The 11,737-nt window shown below is 34.8% G+C and overlaps 1 protein-coding gene across 1 annotated transcript in view; it reads left to right on the top strand.

The window, feature by feature from the left end:
• The first annotated feature begins 1,305 nt into the window (after window positions 1-1,305).
• LOC129218774 (uncharacterized) overlaps window positions 1,306-11,737 on the top strand; it is a 52,330-nt gene continuing 41,898 nt past the window's right edge. The window contains exons 1-2 of the mRNA XM_054853098.1: window positions 1,306-1,503; window positions 3,093-3,278. Of these exons, the coding sequence (XP_054709073.1) occupies window positions 1,306-1,503; window positions 3,093-3,278 (384 nt within the window). The remainder of the gene's footprint in view (window positions 1,504-3,092; window positions 3,279-11,737) is intronic.

Below are 11,737 nucleotides of genomic sequence, written 5' to 3'. Positions count from 1 at the left end.
TTAAAAGCAATTTAGGACAGTAATTTCTCAATGCTGTTTCTAGCAACGAGATTCGAGATGGTCCAACCCGAATTTTAAAAAGAGAAATGTTATTTTAGCTTTAACTAAGGTGAACCGAAATCAGACTTCTTGTCATTTCTCTGGTTTTGTAACTTTGCACTGGCAAACGAAGCTTAACATTTTTTGATTTTGTTTCGCTTACTATACCTGCAAACGAACATTTTCTATAGTATCAGGCATTAGGCTCGCGCACCTATAGCAATACTATACGCAGCGTGCCCGACAGGCGGGTTAATCTATTCAGAGGCTACAATTTCGTCCTTGCTGCGGATTTCTCAGACTGGAATCGGAACTAATCGCGCGGGATGCAGAAGTCTCCTCATTGAAGCTGAGAGCGCGAATTAACTGGTAGGTAAAGTAAATTTATCTGCTGTATGTTTACGGCATCTCCCTGGTGAGATAAATTTTCTTCATCCACCAGTTTTTAGGCACTCTCAGCTAGTGCTGGACGATATATCGATATACCGCTGAACACCGGTTTCATAACCATATCATGAAAACCGGTATTTTGAAAACCGAACCCATGATATATCACGGCCGGCGGTACATCGTAAACAAAACCGGTGTCTTCGAATTTCGAATTCACCGACGCTGGAATCGGCTGCACGAAACCGGTTGAATTGCGATCTCTCCGACGGACGTTCGACTTGCCTGAAGATCGGCGATTCCCCTCCGAGACCTGGCTGATTCGAAGACTACGCTCTCCCCCCCCCCCCTCTCTCTCTCTTCGCCGCACGATCGCTTCCCGTCGCGGCGCAAACGGGAGAGTGTTACGTCATCGGTGCATCTGGCATAGACCACGCTTGCGCTGCTTTGAGGGTGGATGGAGGGTGGGAGGGGACACGCCTAACGATACCGGTATTTGGTAGCAAACTTCGTCGTTTCGAATTTCGGAGGATATTCGAATTTCGAACTTGTCGAAGCTGCTGAAACCGGTTTTTTCACCTTCGCGAGCTTCACCGATTTGGAGCGTTACTCTGGATGTCTCTAGAACTTCAAGTGACGTCTATTTCTCCCTCACGACAAGCGAGAAACGATGAGAAATTTGTCGGTTGCCACATTTTGTGTTACTCTGAAAGCCCCGAGCGGCCTCTGGCGACAATTATCTCTCCTTTTACCGTGTATCGAGAAGGAAAAACGATTGACCAATCAAATGACACCATATCTCACTTGCATTTTGCTGCTTAACGACCCAAACAATCACACGTGCTATTACAGTCAGCCATACTTTGTAATTTTGTAGATATGGAAAGAAAAAACATTCGAGTAAAAAAACACCAATTCAGGCTACTGAGCCAAGAGATGGAAAACAATCCTTCTCTAAATGCGAATAAACTCACTGGCAAATATACTGCTCTAGATCGCGCGAGAGATTGGAATGTTTTGGCAGAAAAACTGAATGCTGCGGGAGGAGCGATAAAAAATGTAAAAGCTTGGCAAAAGGTAAGTCATATATTTTTATTTCTTCCGTTTTTAATACATACGTTTTCTAAAAGTCAATGTTGTCATTTTTCGATCTGTTGCTCAAGTTTAGAAATATGAAACTGCTTTTTAGGCTAACAACAGTGGCCTTCAATTTATTTACAATTACATTTTTTTGGTGGTAGAAGCACATAATTATGGTGCATAATTTTATTTCCGCTAACGTTTGAAATGCTATTTAAACAACTAGCTATGAAACATGTAATAAGATCTTCCTATTCTTCAACAATTCAACGTTTAAAGTAAAAAGGATATATCTCCTTTTCAGGAATTTTTTTCGGTGCACTTAACATTCTTGATGCTTTATTTACAAATTAATCACAATTTCACAGTGACTGACTATATTAGAAAAGCAAAAAGTTTTTCCTTTAAGGTATATCTATTATGAAATTGGAAAATAGCAGCCTAATTCTCAGTTTGAAAATAATTTTTCTCTATATTAGTTTACTGTACGATTTTAAGGCAGCTGGGTGTTTTGAGTAAATTTTTTACAAGATATCTCTATAAAATAAACATATATTGTAGTCGATAGAAAAAATCAGTATAGAATATTTAAGAAAATTAGAAAGTTTGTTACCAAAAATGTTTTTTTTTTCCTCCATTCTGAGTGAATAAAAAAATCGTTATTTTTTTCTTTACTAATTACAAAGTATAGTATTTGGTGCTAATAATTAACTTAATTTAATACGTAAAAGAGAATTTAGCCGTGGAAAGTATCGCATAAGCAAATTTAGCCATGGGAAAGAAAATAATAGTCGTAATAACTTCCATGTCTTTTTGGGAATTTCATCCCTCACTACCCCACCCCCTCCCCTTTTTAAAGCAATCTTTTCAATTTTTATTAGTGCTGCTCGAAACAAAATTTATCCCCATCGACAACACTGCACATGTAGCGAATTGCTATATTTTTCGCTTGACCTCATAGGGGACCTACTTATTCCCACAATATAATCGATCAAACATAGTGCTTTCCAATAAAAATTTATTTGTTTCATATTTATAATACTAATACTTAAAGCATGCAGACTACTTTTGAAGTTAAAAGCTCTTCTTCAACACTTAACATGATATCCCGATTCCTGAGATTCCTATATTCGGTGTGTCTTTATACTTTCTGCTTTTGGAAAACCAAATTTTATTGTTCTTGCATCTTATATGTCATCCCATATGGGATACTTGTTAAATCTCTAAAGAATAGTGCTACTAAATTTATTTCTTGTATATCAGGCATGAAAATTTTTAGTTGCCTTCAGTACAAAAACAATATCATTTTAGCAATAGCTGTTTATTAACATTCCCCCTAAATATTTTAACTGTTTTCCATCATTTTAATGCTTTTCGGCTAGATGCCAATTTGTTAAGAAGAAATTTTTTAGGTATTATAGAAAATTCTTATATTTTTAACATCAGTTAAAAATAATTGGAATACTACCTGAAGTTAAAAACAAGCTTTAAACAATTATGACATACTTTGCTTAGTAATTTTCACTTTAAATGTATACCAGTCAATATTTCCAATTTTAATTTTTTCTAATCTGCTTATATTTCAGTGCTGGTCCGATCACAAAAGTTCCGTGAAGGCTCGGAACTTGGCGCTGTTGAAAGAAAGGAGAAAAACAGGCGGGGGTGAATGTGCGGAGAAGGAGTTATCCCCTGAAGAAGAAAGGGTGCTTGCCCTAATTGGGCAGGATGCAATACACGGGCTTCCCGTCCCAGAAAGTCAAAGCTTACCTCAGGTAATATTGGTTTATTATTTTTATTTCAACTTAAATATAATCTCATTATATAATAAATAATTCTTATTGGTCATAAATTGCCTTTTTGAAAGCATGCTAAACTTCTGTGCATTTGATTCTCCGTAGTTATTGGTATTCTGTCACTTAGCTGATAATTTAAAATTGGTCAACTTTTACAAAATAAACGGGGAACAAATTTTTTTTTCACTGAAATGACCTGATGCTTAAAATGAGAAACTTTTCTGAAAACATTTATTAGAGATTAATAAAAGTAGTTTCCTACAGCATAAGATAGAAGTAATAATTATGGCAATGAATTAGGTTTTAAAAGATTACTTCATTTCTTTTGAGAATATTTATTGAATTGATTCGTTGTGTTTGATGAGATAGTTTTATGGTTGTCTATTTCTCTTTTTTAAGAGTACTCCTGATTCAGAGAAGCATTTTCCATACATTATGTATTACGCTAAATTAATTAGATCATACGTTTTGCAAGTTTATTTCCGGAACGCCAAATTTTCCTTTGACAAGAAATTTTACTGCAGTTACTGCTCTAGTGATCCAACAATATCTAAAATGTCTGGCTTATCATAGCTCATTTGCCCTACCTATGTTCCTTGCCAATTTTTCCATACTCAAACCTTATCTTCTGCAATAATATAATTTCCCAGATTCAAACCATTTTCCTCACCCATTGTTCCTCTGAAAATAATGTAAACTTTACAGTGCAATAACTATATTAGGCAAAAAGCTTTTTCTTTAAGGTAAATTTATTATGAAATTGAAAAGCACCCTGTTTAGCTAATTCTCAATTTGCCTGTAATTTTCTCTTTAAGTTTACTGTGGTGGCTATTTGGCAGAATTATGATTTTCAGGCAGTGTGGTGAATTCAGCAAATTTTGTATGAGACATCTCTAACAAACGTATTGTAGATTTGTTTATAATAGTCGATATAAAAACCAACATATAATATTGTTCATAAAATCAGAAAGTTGGCAACCAAAAATTTTTCTTTCCATTGTGAGTAAATAAAAAAAAAAGTATTTTCTTTTTGTTTGCTGATTACAAAGTACGAAGCTTGATGCTAATATTTTACTTAATTTTATACCATTCGAATTACAAAGGGAAATATCACACAATAAAAGATTCATTATAGCTCACTATTTGCGTCGAAAAAGAGGTTCCCTGAAACCTCAAAACACGTGAATGCAGTAGAGCAGTGGCACCGACTCCATGGGGCCTGACGGAGCAGACCCCCCCCCCCCCCCAAAGAATCAAGAAAATTATTCGTTACATTACGCTTTATAAACTCAAATTTATCTTTTATTTCCCTTGTTTGAAGATAGTAGTTTACCTTGTAAAATACATTCAGCAATGAGTTAAAACAAATAATTATTACAGTAGTAAGCTGGTTAACTGAAAATGAGTGGTGTGAATAATGATAGTGTTACGGTGCTCATTAGAAAGAAAATGCTAATGTATGCATTAGTTATGTGTTTTCTGTGTGAAAAATTGAGAATTAGAATAGCATGTGCGTACATGCTTAGACACAAAAAGGCAATAATTTTGCCTTTTAGATAGGTAGCGAGATGAATTGCTTGTTTCAAGTGATAGTTTTGAATATTTTCGGGAATCGTGTTTAAAAGCAAACCTTCACAAAGTGATGATCCTTTGCTTCCTTGGAATCGACATATGCCAAAGAAGTATGAAAACAACGAAGCACACTTTCAAAATCCCAAAGGAGTACTACAAAGCAATACAATGAGGTTTGTGAAACGAATTACTAAGCTGTTGGCGTCAATTGGGCTCACACAGGTCATTGTAGTTGAACAAGTGTGCTTGCTTTAAGTAAACAAGGTGAAACAAATTTTAAAAAATCAACCGAGTTCTTCAAAAATGACCAAGACATTGAGAGACTGGGTTTACACTTGAATATGTGAGCTGATATCACGAATGAAAAAACAACTGGTCTTAAAAACAGGCGTAAATTAAATGCCTTTTTAAGAAAAAACTGTGCATGTTTGTATTTATTTTTTCCTTTTTTCAAAGCCAAAAATAAGAGTCAGGCTTGTCGAGTTTTCAGGGTTCCAATATTAATTATGTGACTTTTAAATGCTTAAGAAAAATTTAAACTTACTATTGTTACATGAACCCGAATTTTAAAAAGAGAAATGTTACTTTAGCTTTAACTAAGGTGAACCGAAATCAGACTTCTTGTCATTTCTCTGGTTTTGTAACTTTGCACTGGCAAACGAAGCTTAACATTTTTTGATTTTGTTTCGCTTACTATACCTGCAAACGAACATTTTCTATAGTATCAGGCATTAGGCTCGCGCACCTATAGCAATACTATACGCAGCATACCCGACAGGCGGGTTAATCTATTCAGAGGCTACAATTTCGTCCTTGCTGCGGATTTCTCAGACTGGAATCGGAACTAATCGCGCGGGATGCAGAAGTCTCCTCATTGAAGCTGAGAGCGCGAATTAACTGGTAGGTAAAGTAAATTTATCTGCTGCATGTTTACGGCATCTCCCTGGTGAGATAAATTTTCTTCATCCACCAGTTTTTAGGCACTCTCAGCTAGTGCTGGACGATATATCGATATACCGCTGAACACCGGTTTCATAACCATATCATGAAAACCGGTATTTTGAAAACCGAACCCATGATATATCACGGCCGGCGGTACATCGTAAACAAAACCGGTGTCTTCGAATTTCGAATTCACCGACGCTGGAATCGGCTGCACGAAACCGGTTGAATTGCGATCTCTCCGACGGACGTTCTGCTGAAGATCGGCGATTCCCCTCCGAGACCTGGCTGATTCCGAAGACTACGCTCTCCCCCCCCCCTCTCTCTCTTCGCCGCACGATCGCTTCCCGTCGCGGCGCAAACGGGAGAGTGTTACGTCATCGGTGCATCTGGCATAGACCACGCTTGCGCTGCTTTGAGGGTGGATGGAGGGTGGGAGGGGACACGCCTAACGATACCGGTATTTGGTAGCAAACTTCGTCGTTTCGAATTTCGGAGGATATTCGAATTTCGAACTTGTCGAAGCTGCTGAAACCGGTTTTTTCACCTTCGCGAGCTTCACCGATTTGGAACCGTTCATTTGGTTTTCTGGCGCTTTATTAGTTTTTTTTTCCTCTGTTCTCCTTACTTTGTTGTTATCGTTATTGTTACATATTTTAAAATAATTATCGTTGTTTATTGTTCCTGTTGTTCTTTTTTTAACTTTCTTCTTAGTTTATGCTTAGACCGTTTGATGCAATTTATATCACTATAAGTTATATATAGTTAAAACTTATTCTGACAGGGGTACTCACAGGGAGGGGAGGAGGGGGGTATAGCACGACTTGCGCCATCAAAAAAAAAAAAAAAAAAAAAAATTGGACTCGGGGGAGGGGGATAATTTTTTTATTTATTTAATTTTTTGATTTATTTTTAATTTAAATTATTTATTTTGTTCTGTTTATATTTTATTTTATTTATTTATTTAGTTTGTGGGTGTGTGTCATTGGCGTAGCACACAGAACTTTTCTAATAAAATAATAATAATAAATCAATAATGTATATAAAAATATTTAAAAAAATAAATAAAAAGGAGATCTAAGAAATAAAAAAGGGAGAGAGTTGTGAAAACGGGGAGGGGGAGGGCGATTGGCACCCCTGTATTCTGATGTGATTGGCATCTGAATAGTATTTTATAAATTTCAGAAATTGTCTATATAATGCCAAAATCTTTGATGCAAATGATCCCAAGGTGTGTGTTGTAACGCTCTTGTACTGTACCTATAAAGGTTGGGAAATTCTTCAAAACTCTGGCTTCGAATTGAAAAAAGTAATTATTAGTATAATCCTTTAAAAAATGAGAGCCTGATTTTGATATGTATTTCATAAAAGTGTGGGGAAGGGATGCCATAAGTCCCCCTCTATATGTATACAGCTGATTATACCGATATACAGTGAAACCTGTGTAAGTTGACCACTCGCGGTGCAGTACTTTGGCGGTCAACTTAGACAGGTGGTCAACTTATAAAGGGCGGTAATGTTTTTTTTTTATTTTTTGTCATTTCTTGCACCATGTATTCATTTTTTGAGGAATTCACCTTTACTCTTTCAGCTCCACTTTCATCGTTTAACATTATTGAAAGTAAAACAATAATTAAAAATATTATTCAAATACTTTTGTTACTTTCCCCTTGTTTTTAACTAGATTAGACACTAGTTTTAGAAATTCCATATATGCCAGCTAATTTTTTCTGGCTTTCTCCATTTTCAATTACTGTTAATATTTCATACTTTTTATTAATCTCAAGTTCCACTAACTTTCTTTTTGAAGCCTTTTTAAGTAAAACTTATCGCACAAAGAGCAACAAGCTCGACTCTCCCAGTTCATAAAGGCAAAATTAAAATTTCCTATCTCTTAATCCCTTGCACCAGAAACATGTAGCTTTACTCATTACTCATTAGCAGGCCCAGATCTGCGTACCCGCAGTGCGAGGGGCCCGCGTCCTTGAAGGGGCTAACAGCCCTAGAAATTGATGAAAAAATAGAAAAAAAAACTAGCACTAAGGCTTATCGCTTTTCAAATAGACACTGCTGGCCACTAGGGAGAGGCCCTACATATTTTGTTGCAGGGGGCCCAAAATGTACAGATCCGGCGTGGCTCTTTTTAGCAGAATTCCTGAAAAGCCACAACGTATTGCAACTGAAGGAAAAGACTTTGAACTTTTCTACTGACACCTATTTTCATTGAACAGAGTACAAAAAGCTATCTAAAATAGAACAACAAATGAAAAACAAGTTTGGAGAATAAAGAGCAGCATAAACTTTATGTTGCTGTTTAGTTAGTAAAATGCTAGTATGTCCTCAAAGCATTAAAAACATTCTTTGAATGCTATCAAAATTATTATTATTATTATTATTATTATTATTATTATGAATAAATAAATAAATTGTAAAATAAAATAATATGCTGAAGAAAGTTTAAAAAAATAAACCAAGTGGTCAACTTACAAAGGGTTTTTTTACAATACTCCAGACCAAATTTGGCGTACATTAGTGGTCAAGATAGACAGGTGGTCAAGATAGAGAGGTGGTCAAGTTACAGAGGTTTTCCTTCATTATATTAGATAGGGCTAATTCCGTTCCTGACAATAGCGGTCAACATAGACAGGTGGTCAACTTACAAGGGTGGTCAACTTCACAGGTTTTACTGTATCGATATATCATGATGTTTACTTTCTGATATATCGCGATATGCAAATCCAGATATCGTTCAGCCCTACAGCTTCAATGACATGACACCTGCTTCATTGCTCGGTTAAACCTAGTTCAGGGCTGTTGTGCGAATTATTAGGACCCACAACAGCCATTGAATGGTATAACCAGACCGTAATTATAACGCAGTGAAGACGTGGTCCACATTCAGTCATCGAAATTGGTCCATACGGCCCGTTGTTTGCTTAAATAATACGATCCGAAAGCAGAATTATAGTGCCAGTGTCATAAAGGTGGAGCCCAATATTCAAGTATTGGATTCTGAAAAACATGCATTTAATAAGATAGGCATCTAGTAGTTGATAACGATAATTTATTATAATTCTTCTTTTTTTTTTTTTTTTTTTTTTGTCGATATTTTTCCATGTTATTCAAAAAAGAAAATAATTTGAAATTTTATCTTTTCTTGCGAGAATGATTTTAATGCGAAATGCACGGACAATGACCGAGGAAGTAAGTAGAAAAAAAAGTATTTAAATTATAATTAAGAATAGACAAAAACTCAACTTAATCTAACACGCAAATTAATGTTTTGTTAAATCTTTGACGAAGTCAAAAAAAAAAAAAAAAAAGTTCACAATTAGCCACAACTACTACTTTCGCGCAGAATACGACTCAAAGCACGCGGCCCACTACTGCGACTGACATTTCCTCCCCTAGATCTTAACACATTGAAAAATATTCAAACACTTTACAAAAAAATAATAATAATAATAATAATAAAAATTTCTAAAAACCAGTAAACTTATTTAAGAGTAAATATTACCTATTGACCCATCTGGATACTGTTAAAGGCAAAACTTCACACCGTCGGCTATTTTTCGAGTGCTTTTTCCCGATTTAGACAAAGCAATTATTTTTCCTTTTAGCAAATTATCACCGGGAACAGTCTTTAATTCTACACTGTCTATTTCAACATGACTAGCAAGACAATGAGGTTTTATTGTATGTTTCTGTGAAAAAGTTGTGCATGTTAATTTTTTTTCCTCTGTTATTGTTTAACAAAAGGCAATGGCTAAACGCAGGAAAAAAAAAAGAAACACAAGTATTTAAAGTGTAGCATTTAATTTTAAAAGTTCTATGAAATATTCTTCTATTAGACAATGAAGTAGTGTTTCGCATTATTTACACATTGACGTTTTAGCGATATCCACAAAAAACTGACGGTTGCAATATTGTGTTGTGTTGTTGTTGTTGTTGCATGCCCCCATGATCAGCAGTGCTAGACCAGGTCCATGAGTTTGTTTATCCTCAAGAAATCCAGCACCGTCACTGGGTCTTCAGTCAAATCCCTCCTGGAGAGCTCTAGGCACGACAGTATATGGTCAGGCGAGGCCTGCTCAACTTAACACTTGTGTTGTTCTTCTGCAGAGACAGTGAATAAATTTATGCATTTAAAAAAATCATAGACGTAACTCTAATGTAGAAAAAACACGTTATAATTGGTTTGCTTATTTTGTTGAACAATTTTTTTCTTTTTTTACGAAGAAATCAACTTTCATAATTTCTGTTTTAAAAAAGGATACGGTCCCCTAAAGTGGGAAAAAATGAATTTTTAAGCATAGCGCAAAAACTACTGAATATTTTGAGCTCAAATTTTGGATTCCCACATAAAAGCTCTTTTAGATTGTTTTTCTGTTAAAATTTAATATGGTTTCAGATCATATTTTTTTCAAAAAATATTAAAATAATTCATAAAAAAACTAAAATTACATTTTAGGTGTTGTAAATTATGTTTTTATTATTGGATCGATTCATATTTTGATATAAAAAAACAATCTTTGCCGTGCCTAATCTGGTTTTTGTGTTATGAGTAAAAATTTCAAAATACGTTTTAACATTACGAGAGGAATTTTTCAAAACTCGATTCTGAAGTAACAGCTATATCGAATTAAACAAAACTTTGTATACAAAGTTAAAAAATGATGCTGATCACAAATATGTGATAAAAAAAGGGGGTTCTCATTGAAAAACTTAAAGTTGATGCTCGTTTTAATATGAAGACGACCCCTTAACAACAATTTTTTAACTTAATTATGTAGAACGTTTTATTCCTGAAACATTAACACCTTACACGTGTCTCTAGTGTCAATAGTCTTTGAATACGATCGAGTGTTTCGTTTTTTTTTTTTTTTTTTTTTCTATGACTGTACAACGACAATAGTTAATGTTTAGGTTAAATTAAAATTCGAAATATTAAGTAACAAAAAATGCGTATGTATTTCTGCTACTCATTTATTTTTTACTGCAGGGAAATCCCTTTGCAACGAATTCCAATACAACGAAATGTCTGTATCAACGATATGATTTAACAGTCCCGATTCAATTTCCATTACATTGTTTGAATTCCCATTTGCGATTACAGCGATTTTGCAGTCCCATGAAGTTCTTTGTAACGGAATTTCACAGTAAATCCAACTCATAGAAGAATCTTTAAAAAAAAAAGAAAAGATTTAAATTCATTCTTCTAAAACATGACAGACTTCGCAGAAAGTAGTTAACCTCTACAGATCTTGATCTTCATCTAATACTAATATAATTGCTAGTCTGACAATATATCACACTTAATTTTGTACAGCATGAATTATTGGCATGACGCACCGCCTCTTTAAGAATAGGGTAAGTCCTGCGTCCAAGGCTTAGGAAAAACGGTTATTGTGATAGACACCTTGCAGCTCATTATCAGAAGCATTTTACTAGTCATTTATTACATTTTTTCTTTGCGACTTTAACCGACTATGTAACAGATAATTTTCTCATCTCACAGATGTCAAACCATTCCGGTAAGCAGAAAAATATCAGTTAGTAAGACTTATCAAGTGGTATTCAAATAGTATCAAAAAGTAAGACGTATCAAATGGTATTCAAATAGTATCATTCAGTAAGACGTTCATCCAGAACAGAACGAACCAGCTTTCTCTTACACCAGCATTTTGTTTTAATTGAAATAACTGAGCTTCTGCTCCAGATTATTTCAAATAAAAGTTTCGATCAGTTAAAACAACACGTGTATATTTTTGATAAATTTGTTTTCAAAGAATATTTTTTGTTTCATAAGGGTTTCAATCATTTTTTGCGAGACAGACTTTGACTTACTGTTGTCTGAAGAATACTTTTTTTCAACAATTTCAAACGTGATGTGAAAAATATTTTTGGAATTTCAGCCATGTTTA

This window comes from Uloborus diversus, chromosome 3 (assembly GCF_026930045.1).
Source record: "Uloborus diversus isolate 005 chromosome 3, Udiv.v.3.1, whole genome shotgun sequence".
Lineage (NCBI taxonomy): Eukaryota > Metazoa > Arthropoda > Arachnida > Araneae > Uloboridae > Uloborus > Uloborus diversus.
This window is presented reverse-complemented; position numbering and strand designations above follow the sequence as displayed.